At 48.0% G+C, this 22,038-nt stretch overlaps 1 protein-coding gene across 2 annotated transcripts in view; it reads right to left on the reverse strand.

Annotated features, from left to right (window-relative positions):
- Positions 1-20,391, reverse strand: part of LOC115089901 (prostaglandin D2 receptor-like) — a 33,471-nt gene extending 13,080 nt beyond the window's left edge. The window contains exons 1-2 of one of the 2 annotated variants that reach the window (XM_029598329.1): positions 19,039-20,391; positions 2,900-2,997 (exon numbers count right to left, since the gene is read on the reverse strand). In XM_029598329.1, coding sequence (XP_029454189.1) covers positions 2,900-2,997; positions 19,039-19,884 — 944 coding nt within the window. In that variant the 5' untranslated portion in view covers positions 19,885-20,391. The remainder of the gene's footprint in view (positions 1-2,899; positions 2,998-19,038) is intronic. The other variant, XM_029598328.1, reaches the window with a different exon arrangement.
- Between the last annotated feature and the right edge of the window lie 1,647 nt (positions 20,392-22,038).

Consider the following 22,038-nt stretch of genomic DNA (forward strand, 5'->3'; position numbering starts at 1 on the left):
ACTGCCTACAAATGTTTCAGTACATTTTTCTATCACATATTTGTTTTAGGCATATGGAACCCAAAAGGTTTTTAAATGAAAGATGTAGAGACAAGGACGGAACCATTCTATGTTTAATATCTTGTTGGGTGGATGGGTTCTAAGCCTCTCCCGGGTTACTGGGTTCAGGGCAGCTAGTGTGATAGTCCGCCCGTGGTGTTCTCTACACTGTGCATGATTGAGAACTGATGCAATGAGTTCAACTCACTCCAGGTTGTGTGGTCCCAACAAAGTCTGTTTATTTACAGGAAACAAAAATTGCTTCACAATGTAGATACCGGTAGTTTTATACTGGCCAAACTTCAGCTGCTGCATATACCTTCCCTTAACTTCTTAGTACCTTTTTTAACAAAATCCCAGATCCAGTTTCATGCTGAAGTGGGATTTTGCCAGCCGGTTGAGTGCATTCCCTTCTTTTATGAGCTTACTCCGGGTCCATTCTATATTTCTGAACTCCCCAGCAGCACTCCTTCCTTCTCCACACAAAACTAAACACTTACTTACAGGTCGATCCAGTAAAGTGTGCTCCGTCGGAGCGCACTGTCACCCTGCTCTGGACGCGTGTTTTCCCTTACCCCTTATTCAGTAAGGGGAGGAAAACATGCGGCCCACCCGCGGCACCTAATAGCGTCCTCAACATGCAAATGCATGTTGATGGCCCTATTAGGTATTCCCGAGCGATCCAGTAAGTAAAATGTGCAGCCAAGCCGCACATTTTACTCTAAGAAATTAGCGCCGCCCAAAGGTCGGCGCTAATTTCTTCCGGCGCCAGGGAAGTGCACAGAAAAGCAGTAAAAACTGCTTTTCTGTGCACCCTCCGACTTAATATCATAGCGATATTAAGTCGGAGGTCCCCAAAAGTAAAAAAAAGTAAAAAAAAATAAAATTTTGAATTCGGCCCACGGCTGTCGGGCCGAAAACCGGACGCTCAATTTTGCCGGCGTCCGGTTTCCGAGCCCGTGGCTGTCAGTGGGCTCGAGAACCGACGCCGGCAAAATTGAGCGTCGGCTGTCAAACCCGCTGACAGCCGCCGCTCCAGGCCAAAAGGAGGCGCTAGGGACGCGCTAGTGTCCCTAGCGCCTCCTTTTCCTCGTTTGCACCGCGTCGCCTAATTTAAATACTGGATTGCTCGCACCGGCGAGGGGCCGGTGCGCGCGCCGGGAGAGCGGGCGTTAGTCCGCTCTCCCACGGACTTTACTGGATCGGGCTGTTAGTCCCTTGGTTGCGATCTGATTTGAGACTCCCGTAAGAATTGGGCAAAGTTTCACCCATGTTTTCTTTATATTCCTCCTAGGGGCTTTGTCTGTAGGTCCTGATGACCTGGGAGCTAGATATTTGAGCTGGCAGCATCCATTGTGTTATCCAGCATTGGCCCAGAAGCAGGGGCAGACTGACCATTCAAGCAATAGGGCCGTGCCCGAAGGCCCATAGCAGTAGGGGGCCCGTGGGCTCACTCTCCGCTAGCTTCAGATGGGTGGTTAGGGGCAAATGACCCTTACTGCCCGGGGGCCCAGTTCACTCGAAGTCTGCCCCTGCTCAGAAGGCTGTCATCGCTCTGCTCTCACTGCAGCTCTCTCTCCCTTTGAGGAATGCTGCACACTGACCTCGCCAATGCTTAAAGTCCATTCCTTTATGAGCCCCTAAACAGCTTTCAGTGACAGGGCTACATATGCTTTTGCCTGCCTCTGTGTGCACATTTCATCATGATGTGTGCATGTAGAAAGATGCTCAAGGAGGGGCCTATTTCCTAAAGCATGGTAAAAACATGCAATTATACGCTTTTTATCATGTGTCAGTGTAGGCCATTTAATGCAGTATTTTCTAAAGGACATTAAACCCAAAGAGGGGGGGGGGGGGAGGGGATTTTCAAAAATGTTTCTAGGAGTAAATAGGTGTTTACTCTTGTAAAACGCTTGCTAGAAAACTGTGGCTCCTCGGCACCAGTGTGGTTGAAAGTACGCAGCCTGCTTATTTTTGCCCCGGGGGGAAAAAGAATTGATGTTAAGTCCGGGGAGGGAAAGTACATGCAGGGATGCAGCTCATGAATATTATGCTCAGGTTAAGCCTATTTATTTTGATGGCATTACAGGTGATATTAACATGTGCATTACTTATAACACACATTAATACAGATTCATGCATGACAAATGCCAAATTTGGCATTTAGTGCATTAGCACACCTTAGTAAACAAGCCCCCAAATCTGTGTTCTTCAGAGCATTGGTGATAGAATACAGTCCGTAAGCAGTGTGCCAAAACATTCAATCGTTATCCGCTTTTATTAAAACTTAAACTCTAATTAGGTACATTAAAACTAAAAGGAGACATTCCATGCAGTATAATTAACAATTAAATCCATCAGCTAGTTTGACCAATACTAAAATCACTTTTGTACAATAAACAGAGGAAGGGGATAGCCTTTGCCTGGCTGAGGATTGTTTGAATTTCCTAAGGCCCTGACTTTTCCGGTCTGGGGCTCTGATGCACAGACATAAGAGACAAAGCACAGAACTGCTTCTACGGCCAAGTCCAAAAGCAAAGCACGTCAAGCTGCATGGTCTGAATTTTCAAGAAGGCTCCTCACCCTATAAAAATGTTGCTAGCAGTAATGTTTTGTTTTTTTTATAGGTTTTACAGTTGCTTGATTTTGATTGTAAATATTACTACCCTTACCATAAGACTTGGGGTAATTGCAGGGACTACCCTTAAAAGAAGCATGGCTCATGGCACAGCAGATACTACCATAAGAAGCTTGCTGGGCAGACTGGATGGACCCTTTGGTCCTTTTCTGCCGCCATTACTATGTTTAGATCAGAAATGTATTTTAAACAGACCAATTCCGCATGTGCTACCCTACTCACATTTTCCTTGGAAATAAAACCCGACCATTAGCAGCCGCTTTCTTTGCTTGCTTAGTACGTGCGGCCACTGCCCTCTTCTGGATCCACCGAGCTATGTCCTATGGATGACAGACAGACCACAAAGATTTAACATGGGATTAGTCATCTTTTCTTTCACTGTTATTGAACTGAAAGTGGGCAGGTTAGTTCCCATTTTAGGAGAGGCAAATGCAGAAAATGGGTAGGTAAGGACGTGAAAGTGAAATCAGAAAATGAATAGATGAGGACGTGAAAGTGAAACATACACAGCCTGCATCAGCTCATTCTCTACTTGTAACAGACTCCTACAGTTCTGAGTGTTTATTTACTTATGGGCCGATACAGTAAAGTGCGCTCCAGCGGAGCGCACTGTTAGCCCACATGTTTTCGACGCGCTATTTTTACCCCTTATACAGTAAGGGGTAATTGTTGCGGTCCTGCCAGCGAGAAGCACGGGCAGGCTCCTCACATTACACGGCCTGTCGGGCCGCTCGCGCTTTCTCCTTTGCGGCGGGCCTGCCACCGTCGCCGGGCTCCTCCCCGGCTGCCTCCAGTCCCGAGCGGCAGGGTCGGGCCGCCAGGAGCTCTCCATGTGGCCCGCTGCCGCTCCTGCCTTCCTCCGACGTGCTGCAGCCTATGCCGGGGTCTTTAGACCGGCAGGGAGGCCGTCCCTGCCGGTGCCTGCAGCCCTTCCTCTGCTTCCTGCTTCTGTCTTCGCGGCTGGGAGCCGCTCCTGCATCCTGCCACCTCTTCTGCTTCCGGGCAGGGCTGCTTCGCTGCCTGCCTGGCTTCCTCAGGCCTTCCACGTGGCTGGGGACGCCACCTGCGGATCCTGCTTCTCTTCCTCTCCAGCTTCCTAAGGCGCGGGTGTGCGCCTCTCTCCTCCTCTTCAAGGGCCAGCCAGGCGTGGCCCTCTGCTGACCCCTCCCCTGGGCGTTGTCCTCTTCAGCCCTACAAGGGCTCAGCATCCATTCCAGCTTTGCCTTCGCAAGGAGTTGGTCACTCCTGGGATCCTGCTGTCCTTCGCTCCAGGAGTCGTCCTTGTTCCAGCACTTCTTCAAGGTCCTGTGTTTCCTGTTCTTTGTTGGAGCTCCTCGTCTTGTCTTATTGTCTATGTTCCAGTCCTGATGTTCACCTGCTGTTCCAGATGTCCGTGTTCCAGCCCTAAAGTCTGTCTCCTGATCCAGTATCTGTGTTCCAGTCCAGATGTTTGATCCTGAAGTCCGTGATCCTGTCTTGCTCTCCTGAACCCCTGGTTCCTCGTTCCTGAGTCTTCTGTACGCTTGGTACCCCTCGGCAAGCCATGTCATGGTCCGCGACCAGCCCCACGGGCGGGCTGAGTAGGGCGCTTCATGATGCAAGCCTTGTACCTTGTTCCTGAGACTTCTGAAAGCCAAGTACCTTGTTCCTGAGCCTTCTGAAAGCTTGGTACCTCATGACAAGCCATGTCATGGTCCACGACCAGCCCCACGGGCAGGCTGAGTAGGGCGCTTCATGATGCAAGCCTTGTACCTTGTTCCTGAGTCTTCTGAAAGCTAAGTACCTTGTTCCTGAGTCTTCCGAAAGTCAAGTACCTCGTTCCATCCTGTGCTAGTCTGCTCATGTAGGACAGAGTGGTCAGTGACCAGACCTGTAGTACTGGCTTAGTAGGGCGCCCTGAGGGATCGCGCCACTGTCCATATACCCCGAAGTCTCGTCTGTGCATCCAAGTACCTTGTTCCTGAGTCTACGTCTGTGGATCCAAGTACCTCGTTCCTGAGTCTACGTCTGTGCCTGAGTGTATGTCTTATTTATTTATTTAAAAGCTCTTTTATACCGTCATTAAGTTAGATAACCGTCACAACGGTTTACAGCAAGGCACGATAATGAAAAAAAGTGAGTGGTATAGATTACAATTAATCACGTGCCATCATAGTGCGGTAACAATTCATTTCAATAAACTATGTGTGTACATTAAGCTTGTCTGTTGGGAGCATATTAGGCGGATTGAATTTAACATTAATGTGCATTTGTAGGTTACAATTAACAATTTCTAGTTTGGTGCGTCCTAATCAATCAACTATTTTTTTCCTGTTGCCTGAGTCTACGTCTGTGCATCCAAGTACCCCGTTCCTGAGTCTCGTCTGAATCTCCATGTTCCGGTCTTCACTGCCCTGGCCTCCATCCGGCCTGCCGCTTCTTGCCGTACCCTGCGGCAGGTCCGAAAGGGCTTGGAACGGTCGGAGGACAGTTCATAAGACCATCATTGCGTGGTTGGTCTTCCGAAGCGTGCAGGTCCGGAGGAGGGTCAGTATCTCCAGTCTTCAGTCCAGCCTCGCTCCCGTCCAGCCCATGCTCGGGCATGCCTCACCTGCTGCGGCACCTCTTCGGAGTTCCTCTGGGGTCGAGCCGTGGCCCAAGAACACACATCTCTTGGTATCTGGGACCACTCTCCTAGCGCTCCACAACAGTAATAGCATGTCGAAAAGGTGCAGCCAACACCCCCCCCCCCCCCCCCCCCCCGAAACTAATAGCGCCCGCAACATGCAAATGCATGTTGCGGGCGCTATTAGTCATTCCCGCACGATACAGAAAGCAAAATGTGCAGTGAAGCCGTACATTTTACTTTCAGAAATTAACGCCTGCCCAAAGGCAGGCGTTAATTTTGGCCGGCACCGGGAAATGTACCGAAAAGCAGAAAAAACAGCTTTTTTGTACACCCTCAGACTTAATATCATAGCGATATAAAGTTGGAGGCCCCAAAAGTAAAAAAAAAATTTAAATAAAAATTTTTTTTTTTTTAAATCTGCCCGCGGCCCGCAGGTTGAAAGAAGAACGCTCAATTTAGCCTGCGTCCGTTTTCTGAACCCGTGGCTGTCAGCGGGTTCAAGAACCAACACCGGTATATTTGAGCGTCGTCTGTCAAACCAGCTGACAGCCACCGCTTCTGTCAAAAAGGAGGTGTTAGTGTCCATATCGCCTCCTTTTACTGCGGGCCCTCATTTACATTTTTTCCTTACTGAATCGCGCGTCCAGGAGAGTGGCCTGAGCGCATTGGGAGAGTGGGCGCTCGCCCGGCTCTCCCGCAGGATTTTCTGTATCGGCCCAAAAGGCAAGCGTTAATTTCGGCCAGTACCGGGAAAGTGTACAGAAAAGCAGAAACAACTGCTTTTCTGTACACCCTCCGACTTAACATGATAGCGATATTAAGTCGGAGGCCCCAAAAAAAAAAAAAAAAAGTGTAAAAATCTGCCTGTGGGTTGGAAGACGAATGCTCAATTATGCCGGTGCCTGTTTTCCGAACCCGTGGCTGTCAGCGGGTTCGAGAACCGACACCGGTAAAATTGAGCGTCAGCTGGACAGCCACCGCTTCTGTCAAAAAGGAGGCGCTAGGGACATGCTAGTGTCCCTACCGCCTCCTTTTACCACGGGCCCTCGTTTGCATTTTTTATTTTTCTGAATCGCGTGTCCAGGAGAATGGCCTGGGCACGCACCGGAAGAGCGGGCGAGCGCCCGCGGGTTTTTCAGTATCGGCCTGTTAAGAAAAGAGGGTGATCTGTTATGCAGTTTGTATGTCACATGGTTGGTTGGGTTGAAATAAACTCAGAGGTCCCTCAAATCCAACCTTCTTCTAACTGCTTACCAATCCCCTCTACACGGTAATCCAGGGGAAGGCATAAAAACAATGCAGGGCTGCTGGAGAAATCCGTAGATGGCTCCACAGGAATGGGCTATTAGCACAGGATGTTTTTCTCCTGGTACCAGCCCATTTACCTATTACTGAAGTGCAATTTGCAGCAAATTTCTGTGCATTAACGCAGAAAACTTGACTACCCCTCTCTGAAGTATAGTTAAAATGTATACGCAGTATTTAACAATGGAACGACAGGTATTATGCTGTTTTGTATAATTATAGGCCTCATTATCTGTTTGGCATAAAAAGTGCTGCCAAATTAGCAAATGCTAATTTTGTCAAGTAGAAATCACTGATAGGATGCAGTAATGTGATAACGTGTGCTACTGGTGATTTTAGCACATGAAACTGTGTTTGTAAATTCAGCCAAACTTTAGAATGTTAGCCTTTGCCTCTATAGCCAGGTCTGCAGCACCAAAAAATAAAAGCTTCCTAATCCCAGAATATGGCGATCATCTTAAATCACTGCATCAGCATTGTAATCTAACGTTTAACTATATCATCCCACCAATATCTTTTTCACCTAAAAAACTTGTACACTAGACACATTTTTAGAGGGTATCGGTATAACTGCAGGCTTAGGGCTACATCGTGCATCCCGAGAAAGTACATGCAGATCTTATCCTGACTATGCAAAGCAAGTTTATACGTATAAATCTGCTTTGAAAATTAGCGTGCATGCCTGGAATGCCGTGGGCATCGGTGCTTGTTCGCAGGTGTAAATGCGTGTGAATCGAGTTGCGTGCGTATCCTATCCCTGTTGTAGGTCTGCCTCTTTGCAGGGCGCATAAGATTTGCACTGAATTGATTCCGCCCGTACTTTTACTTACAGAGCCCCGGGGCAGCCTTCTAAAAGCCCATTTACGAGCAAAAACCCGCGATTTCTGTGCATAAATGCTTTGGAAAATCAGGCCCTTAGGAGCGATTTGTTTTATCATTTCCTCACTCTTCGAGCATCGGATCCTTCTTCTGGGCTGCCTTGATGACCCAGTGGCAGCACAGCCCTGCCCCGTGAGAGACCTCAACTTCATTTTTTTTTTTTTTTTAAATCCCGCTTCTGCTCATCGGGGCCAGGGGCTGAGGATGCTGCAGTGCTGGCACTCACAGTCGCTGGATAGGAGGGAGTGTTGCCTGTCATGTAACAGCACCCCTGTGAGCAGCATTCAGCGTATCAGTCTGTACTATTAGTTTTGTGGGTGAGACACCATGAGCTGCATTTTTAGATAGGACGGGTTTTGAAAATAAGAAAACAGAAGTAAGAAAATAAAAGTGCACGCCTACCGGCCTCTAAAGGGAGCCCTGGTTTGTAAGCCCTACTGAGGAATTTGGCTGTGAAAGTTGGATGGTAAAAGAAGACAGGAATCGAATTAGAGGATAATCCCAGATGGCTGTTATGAAGATTCACAGTGCCTCTATTTCAGCTCCTCCCTCTCATAAAATGCCAGTAAGAGGATTTAGGGCAGGTTTCAACAGGGCTGAAAGATCAGGTACGGAGAAAATAAAATAAAAATTAAAAAAAACTTCTTTCCTCTGAGATTGCTCAAATCTCTTTCCTTTTAATCTGAGAAGGTTTTGTTTGTTGCTCCTGGGGAAAACATGTCACCTTTCAGGTCTCTAGAGAGCGCACTGATATATTTGTGCAGTGTAATAAAGTCATCCCGTGCCAATGTTTTTTTTCCTTATGTAAAATGTTCCAGGATCATTTGATACTTTGAAATCCTAGAGCGGTGTGCTATTTGGCAGGTATAATGCTTTCCGCAGAAGAAAACAAAGGGGACACAAAGAGGACGAGCGCCCCACCTGAAGAAGTTACGTGTGATTAAGAAGGGTAGCAGAGCTGCAAGTAACTGATATCTTACAGCAGACTCTGTTCTGTCAGCTGGTTTCCATCTTTTTGTGTCTTGATCTGGCAGTTTCCTTTTGCTCCACTGACCTTCCAATTCAACTAGAACTGGCTTCTACTGGAGTAGCAGTGTCATGATCCTGCATTCACCACTACTCAGGTTTTGACCCCATTTTTAACCCTCTTCCCCCTTCCATCTAACTTACCCACTGCAGTGATACATCCACCCTGAATCCAACCATATGGGTGCCACTGTGTGTGATTGTTGCATTACCTTCCCCCACGAGGCCATGAACCCTATCTCTGCAGCATCCTGAAACCCAGGAAGTCCAGGATCTGAAACTGGGTTTGGGAATTAAACCCAGATCTCCTGCATGGCAGGGCAGAGAACCTCAACTGAGCTACTGGGTCAGTGCCTGACTCACAAACTTTGACAGCGATCTCACAAAAGTTAAGGTCATGATTCAATAAAATTCCCAAGATGCACAATGGCCAAATATCTGTGACATTTTGCCTTATACTGAAAAACATATTGAGGCTAGATGACTTCTGTCCCATGGAGATTTACACTTGTTTATAAGAACAGTATTTTTTGCAAAATGGTGACCACTGTAACTATCTAAATGCAACACATGTTCTGTTGCTAACTCCACATGCCAGAGCACAAACTGAAACTCAAGTTCATTTGGATAGCCCTTGAAGCCTCCCTTCAGGGTCACTTATGAGTTCAGATTTGATTTAAAATGTACTAGGTCAGAGTTGCCTTTGGCACTCGTTATCGGTGTCTAATCAAAACCAGAGGGTTTGAATCTAATCCAAAATAGATTATTCCATCCCTTGCTCAAACAATATAAAAAGGGAGAGCACCAAAAACACGAAAAAGGAAATGGCAAATACCCAAGAAAACATTAGCTACTAGTAGATTTGATAAAATGGCAATTATTAAACAGAATGTACTCTCTCTCAAGAAGTAATAAAGAGATGGAAAATCAATGGGTAGTAAAATTATGCCCTGGCACCTTTGAATTATGGAGTAGTTTGGAGCCAGGATTTACCTTGTACTCTCTGGGGTAGATTTTATAAAATTACGCCCGCGCAAACAAAAGTACACTGGATTTCAATAGATACGCGCATAGCCGTTAAAATCCGGGGTCGGCGCGTGCAAGGCTGCCCAAAATCGGCAGCCTGCGTGCGCCGAGCTGCGCAACCTGCCTCCGTTCCCTCCGAGGCCGCTCCGAGGCCAGAACTACGCCCGCAGCCCCACCCCTGGAACGCCCCGATGACGCGCCGGACGTGACACGCCCCCAATGACGCGCCAACCGCGACACGCCCCCCCCCCAGGAAAGCCCTGTGACTTACACACGTACCCCTTTGAAAATCTACCCCTCTATTTGTAATGTAGCTAATTACATTATAAAGGACAGTTGCTATCAAAAGTCTACACCCCTTGAACATTTTTCACATTTTGTTGTGTCAGTGCATCAGATTAGCATACATTTAAAAGAGGAGTTTATTTGCCACTAATCAACACATCTTACTTTAGGGTCAAAAATATTTTATAGAAGGACAAAGCATATAGGTATCCCAAAAAAAAAAAAAAACCTAAAATTCAACAGCTGGATAAGTCTCCACTCCCCCTTAATGGAGGCACCTTTGGCAGCAGTTGCAGATGGGAGTTTCTACCAAATATGCACACCTAGATTTGTCAATATTAGAACATTCTTCTTTACAAAACTATTCAAGCTCTGCCAAGTTCCTTGAGAAGCATTGATGGACATCAATCTTCAAGTCATGCCACGGATTATTAATTGGATTGAGGTTGTGGCTCTGACCGGGCCACTCCAGGACAATTACCTTTTTGTTTCTTAGCCACTCCACTGTAGCTTTGGCCGTGGGCTTTGATTCGTCGTCATGCTGAAAAGTGGACTTCAGTTCCAGCTTTGGCTTTCTTACAGAGGATAGCACGTTTTCCTCAAAGACTTTTCTGTATGTTTCTCCATTCATTGTCCCTTCTATCCAGCCAATGAGAAATATCAGCCTTTTGGTGTCCAAGGGCAAAATGCATTAAAGGATTTTTTTCTCATTTTAAGGTTATGGAAAAAGTACTTAACGCATTTGATTTAGTGATTCATCAAGAAATTTTCCCATACTTTCAGAATGAAGAAAACAGTCTTAATGAATCAGGCTCTAGTAAATTGTGATGCCTTTTTAAAGGACCAACAAGAAATATGTTGTAGTACATTGGCTTTCAAGACCCCACAAGTCTCTTCTTGCTGATGATAATTAGCACATTTATAACTAAATATATGTATGTGGTTTTAAAATATATTTTCTTAAAATCTATGAAGCCCTTAATCATATCAAGGACCATTCATTTTTGTTCAATATGCGTTTTACTGCGATTGTTTCTTGGCAATTCAAGATTTTGACCAAGAAAATCATGCCCATCTTATCAGAATATTATATTATGATCTGGAAGAAAGATTAAAATTACTCATCTAGAATAAATAAAAATATTCCTGCTATATCACTTAGCTTGAGACTACACCATTTGGTGCTTCCAGCAAAGTAATGGTCAAGCTGATTTAGAATGTTTTTATTGATAGAAAGACAAAGTTAGCACTGATTGGGAATACCAGGCTATCGACAGCAGATATAAAAATTAATTGCATGCGGAAGGCATATCAACAAGATTGCAACCTACCTAGGATTTTTTGTGCTATAAATTTATCACTGCTAAAAAGTGGGGGGAAAATGCATTCACATTGTTTATAAAAAGAACCTCAGATTTGAAAAATGTTTTGGGGGGTTTAAGTTTGAGGGGTGCCTTACAAATCTCTTCACACTGGGATTGTTTTGAAAGCTTACTAATATGCCCTGCTGGTAGGAGAAAGCTGTTGCTCACAGCTGAATAAGGCACAAAAGAAAACAAGTTCAAGAAAAGCAGTAATCTGAACGAGAGAAGCTGGAAAGCTATGAACACAAATGCTCATCATCTGGGCAATAGAATCCCAGACCTGCAAGCCCTAATGGTGGAAGTGGACTTGGACATTGTTGTTATTACAGAGACGTGGTTCATGGATTCTCATGATTAGGATACGGCCATACCAGGCTACAACTTGCTAAGGAAGGACAGAGAGAACAGAAAAGGGGGAGCAGTAGCTCTTTATGTCAAAAACAATATCCAAGCAACTGAACTGCAGGGAATGTGGGTTAGAGAAGAAGCATTATGGGCCGTCCTAAAAAAAAAGATAATGGTGCATCCATTTTTTACTGGAGTGGCTTACAAGCCTCCAACTCAAATGGAAGAACTAAAGAGAGATCTGGTCAGAGATCCAAAAGGTGGGAAAGAAGGGATAATAGATTTAGTGTTTGGGTACTTGCCAAGTTCTTGTGACTTGGATTGGCCACTGTTGGAAACAGGATGCTGGGCTTGATGGACCCTTGGTCTGACCCAGTATGGCATGTTCTTATGAGAAGTGTTGATTGTTGGAAATTTTAATCTGCCGGACATAGACTGGAGAATCCCTTCTGCGGAATCTAACAGAAGTAAAGGGGTAGTGGATGCCCTGCATGGGGCTCTGTTCAGACAAATGGTAATGGAACCCACGAGGGAGGGAGTTCTACTTATTTTTATTTTATTTATTTAGAGGTTTTATATACCGTCGTTCCATGTGAAAATCACTAGATCACCATGGTTTACAGTATTGACATTCACAAATTATATACCACATATCACAAATTATTGATTCCAGCAATATCATTACAGCAGTAACATTCACAGTTATTAGCGACTAGACAGAGGGGAGTGTGTTGTTTAAGTGATATCCCAATTAGGTCTGATGGGGGTTGTTATTTATATAATTAGGAATTGATGTTGGGAGTGGACTGGGACTGGACCCTTGGCCTGATGCAGGATTGATACGGCCCTCCGGTCGGACCCGGAGAGCGCCTGTCACCAGGAGGTGGAGCACAGGAGGAGACAGAGGCTACCTGGAGCTTCACCAAGAGCAACCCGGGGATCCCTCAGGTTGAGCCTGTACATAACTTGGTTACCCGGGCCGCCTGGTCTTAGGTGGGCCTCGCAGGGTCTCCTAGACAGAAAGTTCAAGGGAGTGCCCACCACGAACAAGGGTGTGCGGTCGGTGTTCAGACAAGGAGGTCCAAAGGTCGCAGGAGGCCAAAACAGAGTGTCTGAGTGCATAGCGAGAATCAAGGCCAGAGTCTCAGAGTAGAGTGGTCAGCCAGGCAGGGTTGGTAGCAGAGGTCAGATCAGATGTAGTCAAGTCAAGCAGGAGGTCGGGTTCCAGGTGGCAGACGAGAGTAGACAGTAGGGATGTGAATCGTGTCCTCGATCGTCTTAACGATCGATTTCGGCTGGGAGGGGGAGGGAATCGTATTGTTGCCGTTTGGGGGGGTAAAATATCGTGAAAAATCGTGAAAAATCGTTAAAAAATCGAAAAATCGGCACATTAAAACCCCCTAAAACCCACCCCCGACCCTTTAAATTAAATCCCCCACCCTCCCGAACCCCCCCCCAAATAACTTAAATAACCTGCGGGTCCAGCGGCGGTCCGGAACGGCAGCGGTCCGGAACGGGCTCCTGCTCCTGCATCTTGTCGTCTTCGGCCGGCGCCATTTTCCAAAATGGCGCCGAAAAATGGCGGCGGCCATAGACGAAAAAGATTGGACGGCAGGAGGTCCTTCCGGACCCCCGCTGGACTTTTGGCAAGTCTCGTGGGGGTCAGGAGGCCCCCCACAAGCTGGCCAAAAGTTCCTGGAGGTCCAGCGGGGGTCAGGGAGCGATTTCCCGCCGCGAATCGTTTTCGTACGGAAAATGGCGCCGGCAGGAGATCGACTGCAGGAGGTCGTTCAGCGAGGCGCCGGAACCCTCGCTGAACGACCTCCTGCAGTCGATCTCCTGCCGGCGCCATTTTCCGTACGAAAACGATTCGCGGCGGGAAATCGCTCCCTGACCCCCGCTGGACCTCCAGGAACTTTTGGCCAGCTTGTGGGGGGCCTCCTGACCCCCACGAGACTTGCCAAAAGTCCAGCGGGGGTCCGGAAGGACCTCCTGCCGTCCAATCTTTTTTGTCTATGGCCGCCGCCATTTTTCGGCGCCATTTTGGAAAATGGCGCCGGCCGAAGACGACAAGATGCAGGAGCAGGAGCCCGTTCCGGACCGCTGCTGTTCCGGACCGCCGCTGGACCCGCAGGTTATTTAAGTTATTTGGGGGGGGTTCGGGAGGGTGGGGGATTTAATTTAAAGGGTCGGGGGTGGGTTTTAGGGGGTTTTAGTGTGCCGGCTCACGATTCTAACGATTTATAACGATAAATCGTTAGAATCTGTATTGTATTGTGTTCCATAACGGTTTAAGACGATATTAAAATTATCGGACGATAATTTTAATCGTCCTAAAACGATTCACATCCCTAGTAGACAGTGTTCCAGGCAGAGATCAAGGAGTAGTCGGAGTTCCAGGCAGAGGTCAGGTCAGGCAGCGATCAAGGAGTAGTCAAGAACAAGCAGAGGTCAGTACCGTGAGATCAGTCCGAAGGGTACTACCAAGTATGGAGAGACGAAGAAGCAGGAGATGCTGTGACTGGAGTCACAGGAGATGCTGGAACGGGAGACACAGGAGACGCTGGAACGGGAGACACAGGAAACGCAGGAAGGCAAACTTGCTATCACAAAGTGATCGACATGATTGCCAAGGTGAGGTCCTGGGAGACAGGGCCTCGCTTATATACTAGGCAGGGATGATGTCATCACTGAGCAACCCAGCCGGGTTTCCCGCGCTTGGCCCTTTAAATTGAAGGAGGTTGGCTGTGTGCGCACTTAGGGGCGGGGCCGAGGAGACGCTGGACGCGGAGCCCCAGCGTGAGCTCTGCTGTGAGGCCTGTGATGTTGCCGGAGTCGGAGCGGGCCGAGGAGAGCGACGGGGATGGCCGGGACTGGCAGAGGAAGGGAGGCCCGAGCTCGTGGATGGTAGGGAAAGGTGAGCAGGCCCGGCCGCGGAACGTACGGGGCCGGGAAGCGCAACAGTACCCCCCCTTCTAGGCCTCCCCCTTACCGGCCTTGGTTTGTCAAGGTTTTTTCGGTGGAATTCCTGGAGATGTTGCTTATCATAGATGTGGTGGGAGGGCTCCCATGAGTTCTCCTCAGGCCTGAAGCCCTCCTACAATAGGAGATACTTCCGAGGGCCGTGCCTTTTCCTGATGTCGAGGACTTCCTTTACTTGTAGGGTCTCCTCAGATTCAGCAGAAAGTTGTGGAGGATGAGGAGCCCTATGAGATGGCCAGGAGAGTATGAGTGGCTTCAGCAAGGATACGAGAAAGATATTGTGGATACCCATTGACCTTGGTAACTGGAGCTGGTATGTTATTGTTCCGACACGGCGGAGGGCTGGAAATGGCCCGATGAATTTTGGCGCCAGTCATTGAGAGGGTAGTCTCAATCTAATATGCTTTGTGCTTAACCAGACCTTTTCACCTAGTCAAAACAAGGGAGCGGTGCGACGATGGGCGTCGGTAGAGTGCTTAGCTCACTCGGTGGCTTGGCCCAGCCTTTCTTTAACTTGGTTCCATAACCTTCTTATTGTTTGAGCTGTTGACTGGGCTGCAGGTGAAGGCACTGAGAGCAGAACTGGTAGAGGCAGACATGGCTGGTGGCGAAATACCACCGAGAAGGGTGATACATCCGTAGCAGAGGCAACATGCATATTGTGAGATAACTCAGCCCAGGGTAACAGGTCGGACCAGTTGTCCTGCTGGTCGTTAACGTAGGAACGCAAGAAGGTGTTTGTTCTTTCTGCTTGGCCGTTCGCCAATGGCCAATGGTGGGCCATCCAGTGCTCCTACCATGTGACAGGGGCCGGCCAATGGCACGGATACCCTGTCACATTGTAAGGGCAAAGGGCCATCGGCGCCATTTTTATTAGTGGCAGCCGACGGCCCGAGAGCGGGAGATCGCTCCCGGGACCCCCACTGGACCACCAGGTAATTTTAAAACGTTTTTGGGGGGGGGGGGGGGGGGTCGGAAGGGTTTTCTTTTTATCGGCTCGAGCACAGCCAATAAAAAAAAAAAAACCCAGATCGGACCACATGAAGGAAAATTCACAATGTGAATCGGAACCGGAATCGGAACCGATTCCGGTTCCGATTCACATCCCTACTCCTTAGTATATAAATAAATTGTTCAGTGTGGATTACAGGAATCAATATCCATAATATATCGGGCTTGGTAGTGTGTCTGTCAGTGCTTGCGCATGTTCCGCAGTCTGACAATAGATGGCGCTATAATATAGCAGGCTTGGTAGTGTGTCTGTCAGTGCTCGCACATGTTCCCCAGCCCGCCAATAGATGGTGCAGGTGGCTCACTGGCCGCCTTGGAGACTCAAACACGCCAGAGGTACGAAGGACAGCGAACATCGCGGGACAGGTAAAATATAGCAGAGGAGACCCTGGCATGCTGCGAACGGAGCGCGTCCCGAGGCACATGCTCCATTCGCGGCGAGGATGAAGGCCCGGCGCACCGTTCAGAGTGAAAAGGAAAGGCCCCCATGTGCCGCGATCGGCGCGCCCGGGCCTTCATCTTCGCCGCTAACGGAGCGTGTGCCGCAGGACGCGTGTGCTGCAGGACGCCGCGAATGGCGCCAGGCCCGCGGCATGCCGGTGAAAGAGAATGTGTGTCGGGGAGGGGAGGGTGTAAGAGAGAGCAGGAGGGTGTAAGAGAGAGCATGGGGGGTATGCCGGTGAGAGAGAATGTGTGTGTGAGGGGGGGGTGACAGAGAGCATGGTTGATGAGAGGGGGGTGGGGAGAGTGTGAGAGAGAGCCTGGGAGGTAAGAGAGGGTGGGTGGGGGGATGCTTGAGTGTGGGTTTCAGAGAGAGGGAGCCTATATGAGGGGAGGGGGATGCCGGTGAGAGACAATGTGTGTGAGGAGGAGGGCGAGAGACAGCTTGGTTGGTAAGAGGGGCATTGCGCGGGATGCTGGAATGTGGGTTTCAGAGAGGGAGCCTATTTGAGGGGATGTGTGTGCCAGAGAATGAGGGAGCCTGTATGAGGCTGTGTGTATGTGGAAGGGCACTCTTACAGTGAATTTCTGCTCAAAACAAGAGCAGATGTGCCAATAAAAAGGCTCGCCACCCGGGCATAGAATGGGTACAGTTGCTAGTACACATTTACAGAAATATCAGACATATACAAAAAATAAAATGGTTATAAAATACATCAATTAAAAGATTCCTTAAAAAGCAAAGCTTTAACTAATTTTCTAAAAATGATTTTTTTTTCCTGCCTGATTTCAACTTGGAGGCCATTCCAAATGGTAGGTACTTCAAATGATAATGAGCTTAACCTAGTTTGCTGTAGCCTGTAATCTTGACTTGGTAGTGTAGCGAGAAGATACAAACTGGCAGAACGTAAAGCAGGCTGCGGTGTGTATCAGTTTAGTGTAGACGCGGCCACACATCGATGCTCCCCTCTTAAAATGCATCAGTTTAAACAATGCCCTCTCTGCAACTTGAAGCCAATGAAGATCCTTCAACACTGTTGTAATATGGTCTCGATATCCCATCCTGCTAAGCAGACGAGCTGCTGCATCCTTGACTACTTCTAAAACAGTTTATCCTGCAGAACTACCCATAATCTATTGCAGTAATATAAATGTCCTATGACTAGGGATTGAAACACCATACGAAAGAAATCCTAGGAAGCAAACTTTTCAAAGGTTTTAAAAGCTTTCGTTTATAAAAAGCCCCACTGGCTACCCTTTTAATATGTGACTTAAATCACAAGCTAGAATGCAGAAAAACTCCAAGAATTTTCCCCTCAATGTCAAAAAGTGTGCAATAATCTTTTGATATATCTTAGATGTATGATATTTAAATGGCACGTAGGGGCCAATGTACTAAGCTCTGTTAATACTGGCCACTAATGAGTGTATGTTCAGCGTTTAATGTGTGTATTTACAGATAATGTTAGTGAGATGCAACTGAGGCATGTATTAGCACAGTTGGAAACATAGGTGCATATAAGAATGTGTTATGCAGTCGGTAACACAAAAACTTATCTATGCTTTCACAAGATGTAGTTAAGCTTTTTGCTTTAATGCCTCTGTATTACATTTTGCACATTTTGATGTGCAGGACTCTTCACTGTGCTATTAGTTAATCAGCTATAAGAAAATAAGAACATAAGAAGTGCCATGCTGGGTCAGACCAATAATCCATCGAGCCCAGCATCCTGTCTCTGACAGTGTCTAATCCGGTCACTTGGATGAGCCCAGCAGATCGTAAAGGGAAGAGCCATTCCCTGCTGCTCATTCCCAGAAGGTGGCAAGCCTCATACCTGCCTGGCTAATAATTGTTAATGGACCTTTTTGCCAGAAATTTGTCCAATGCTTTTTTAAATGCAGCTATGCTATTAATCTTACACTCTAGCAACAAATTCCACAACTTAAATTTGTGTTGCATGAAAAAAATGATTTCTTAAATTTGTTTTAAATCTGCTACCAGTCAGTTTCATAGAGTGACCCCTAGTCCTAGTAGTAGTGGAAAGGGTAAATAACAGTTCCCTATTAACTTGTTGCAAATCACTCATGATTTGCACACTTTTGCATCTCACTGCCTCATTACCATTAACACAAGCTAGTTTATGCACATTAAGTGCTGCTAATTCACATTGACCATTTGTGTTGGATATCATAGTGTATAACACTCATTAATGTTTACATTACTGTTCAATACATTGATCTCATAATCCACAAATGGGGCTCAGATGCACTAAGTTTTGTTGTTTTGGGGTTGGTTTTTTTTGGTGGTGGTGGTGGGGGGGGGGTGTTGACCATGCAGTTCCCTCCTAATCTTTTGGACTTCGGGCTCATTTGGAACCAGGCTGGGATCTGGTGCCAGGAACCTTCATTCAAACTACTATTTGGGGATTCCTTCCCTATTATATAACCCCCTCCCAACCTACTTCAGTCCTGTCATTGCAGAGAGCGTCCTCTGCCACCGGCCATGCACCAGGGCTCCTTCAGAAACCCTGCAATCATGGGCCCCTAAATCCAGCCACTAGGTCCCACCATTGCATGATGACTACAACTCCCTGCCCCCTCCCCAGGGATTGTGAACGATGCCTCCATGGTATCCCATGTCCCACTTGATCTAGAGGAGTGGATGACCCGCCCGGGGAATCAAACCAGGTCCCCTCTACCATGGGGCGGTGCTGGCCCTGTTTTTCCGTAGCCGTAACAAGGACTAAAATCTGGCCTGTGGATGGTTGTTCTTGAAGGTATGAGAACAGAAATATAACAAATGAACTGGAGCAACAGCGTCCAATTAAATCTTTCACTTACAGCACTTCACTGTAAGTTTTAGACTGTTTTCATTGGCACGGCATGCAGCCGTTTAATTTGCCGTCCTCCTTTCTCTAGCTGCTCAGATCTGCCGGTTCTTCTTTGCCCTGACGTCTCCCTGAATATTCCCGTTCCAAACTAATTTTAGGTGAGCCACAAAGAAGACATGCTGTCACTGCCACATTCATCATCATAATGAAAAGACAACGTTTCTTCTGATTGCAGCGCAAAGCGAAGCACCTACTTACCGTCAGAGGTAACGAGCAAACAGCAAATAAAACGGTCATGAGGGCCAGAAGAATAAACTGGTCGATCTCCTCCACGCCGGTCGCCGCCGGCGCCGCGCTCCCCACGCCGCCGCGCCGGCTCTGCCTCCGGTACATGCGCAGCAGGTGCCTCATGACGCTGGCGTTGCAGAGGACGACGGCCAGCACCAGGACGCCCATGACGGTGCCGTAGAGCACGGAGAAGCCCGGCAGCACCCCGGCCGGCAGCCCCTTCTCCGTCGTGCGGAAGAAGCACCACGTGCCGGGGCAGTACTGCTCGTAGTGGCCGAAGCCCAGGAAGGGCAGGCCGCAGAAGAGGAGGCTGGCGAGGTAGACGGCGGGCACCAGCAGCGCCCCGGCGCGCGCGCCGAGCAGCCGCCGGTAGAGGTAGGGGCGCCCCAGGCTCAGCCAGCGCTCCAGCGCCATGGCCAGCAGGAGGAGCGTGGAGGCCAGGCCGAAGAAGGCCATGGAGAAGGCGAAGAGCTCGCACAGCCCGCGGCCCCCCGTCAGCCCCGTCAGGGTCCGGTTGCGGGCGTAGGAGAGCAGCACCAGGGGGCTCACCAGGCACTTGCCCAGCAGGTCGGTGACGGTCAGGCCGGTGACCAGGACGTAGAAGAGGGAGGCGGCGGCCCCGCGCCGGAACCGCAGCTTGTGCAGCCACAGGATCAGGAGGGCGATCAGGTTGCCCAGGAGGCCGGCGCCGAAGATGAAGGCGCTGGGCAGCACCGTGTGCCCCGCCTGGGGCGCCCTGCTGCCGCTGCACGGGTACAGCTCCATGAGGGTCCCCCCCATCCCCGGGTCACGCCCGCTCCGGACCTCCCGCCGCATGGAGTTTTATCTGCCCATTGCTGGCAGAAGTCAGCCCGGCACGAACTTGCAAGGGAGGTGGAGACTCTCCCAGCAATAAGGGAGCTATTAGCACGGGAAAGGGGGGGGGGGGCGGTGCCTTCTCAGGAAAGCTCCGGGAGAGGCGTCAGCTCTCTCTCTCGCTTTCTTGCTGTGGAGCGGCGGCGAGGGATGAATTGAAGGCGATCGCTGGAACCGGGCTCGCAGCGGAGCACTGGCTGTAGCGCTATGGGAGGACGCTAAGGCGAGGAGCGGAGCGTTGCGCTTTTATCTGACAGTGCAGAGGCTGCCCCCGAAACTGTCAGCCCTCGGGGCGCTTGCCTGTCCGCGCAGCTGGCGCCGGCACTACTTTCAGATGCAGCTCCGTCCCGTATCCGGTGTCACGGAGAACGCAGCCCCCGGGGCTCCGATCAGCAAGGAGCCCGCTCGCTGCTCCCTCACCGAATGGGGGCTGATAAAAGTTGGGCGGTGCGGCTGAAAAGTGCAAGACCTAACAGGGTTGGTGTGGTCCTGACCTGCAGGAAGTCATTTCAGAGTTGTAACCGAGCACTTTCCTAATGGCAGGCGGCGTCTTCTTAGTGTCCTAAAGGCACTGCGTGGGTGTTTCAGCATAAATTTCATGATTATATTGTGTGATGACGCCCTCCCTCGCGCTGCTCTATTCTTTTTTTTATTATTATTATTTTAATTTAATAGGACGCTCAAAGCATATCAAGTAACGAAACACACTGTCCAAGTGCACAATTACCAATCCAATTAATTTATAACACTGACTGAAAAACATAAGGTATACAGAAAATCAGGATATAAATTGAAAACCTTCATCCGCATCGCAACACTCCCTAAAGGGAATTTTGAAAAAAGGGATTCTTATACAAAATGCAAACGAGACCCAGCGAGATCCTCAAATGTCATTGTAACCATGGCTGTCACCATAGAGAGAAAAAGTAATGTTCTGTATAATAGCACTTTTTCCAACTTGCTGCCTCCAAGAACTAATTAAGGACATATCCTTCTCAAATCTAGCCAAATTAAATCTGCCAGCATGGATTAGCTGAGAACAAATCATTTAGAATCCGACTGAATTTGAGCCCCAACTACAGACATTATTCAGAAGTAAGAAACAGTAATAGAGTAAATTTCTTATTGTACAATGTTCCAGAAATACAGGGAAGCCCATCCTGCTGCACCCTCTCCAGCACACAGGACAAAGACCCCCCACTACACTTGGGGATCTGCTTGCAAAAAAAAAAAAAATCGTTTAGTTTCATTTTTTTTTTGTTACCATTTCGTTTGTTTCATGCCGGGGGTCCTCTACTTTCTTTCCTTTCCTTTTTATTTCGTTCTTGTACATGTGTATTTACTAAGAGCACACTGAATTGGAGATGTGGATGGCCAGGCTGGTCTTTTTTTTTTTTTTTTATCTTTCATCATGTTCTCGGTTTCTATTTTGTCTGTTTGCAAATAGTGCATATTAAAATAGCTATCTGGCACACACACACAAACAAAAACGAAATGTTGTTTTTTGTGTTATTTCATTTACAAAATTAAATGTAATGTCTTGTTTTAAACGATTGCACTTCCATAACTTGGAGAGGAGCATAGGACATCTATAAGAAGAATGCAAAAGGCTCTTTATAAACATATTTGGTTTTATCTGTATTCTTCCGCTGTGCCTCCAGGTTTTATCAACCAGATCTAATCCCAACTCAGCATTCCGAGAATCAGTTTGAGGAGTGGCTTTACCATCTTTAGATTCCAGGATAGCTGCCTATAGTTAAGAGAAAGTTGTTTATGTTCGCACTTTCTGAAGTTAGGATTTTTTTTTTAAAGAGTTCAGTGGACATAATACCTGCCCCTGATACCTCAGCCTATTACTGCCTAACTGCATATGCAAATTCTGGTCGCCGCATCTCAAAAAAGATATAATTGCGATGGAGAAGGTACAGAGAAGGGCTACCAAAATGATAAGGGGAATGGAACAACTCCCCTATGAGGAAAGACTAAAGAGGTTAGGACTTTTCAGCTTGGAGAAGAGACGACTGAGGGGGGATATGATAGAGGTGTTTAAAATCATGAGAGGTCTAGAATGGGTAGATGTGAATCGGTTATTTACTCTTTCGGATAGTAGAAAGA

The sequence above is a fragment of the Rhinatrema bivittatum genome, chromosome 4 (assembly GCF_901001135.1).
Source record: "Rhinatrema bivittatum chromosome 4, aRhiBiv1.1, whole genome shotgun sequence".
Taxonomy (NCBI): Eukaryota; Metazoa; Chordata; class Amphibia; order Gymnophiona; family Rhinatrematidae; genus Rhinatrema; species Rhinatrema bivittatum.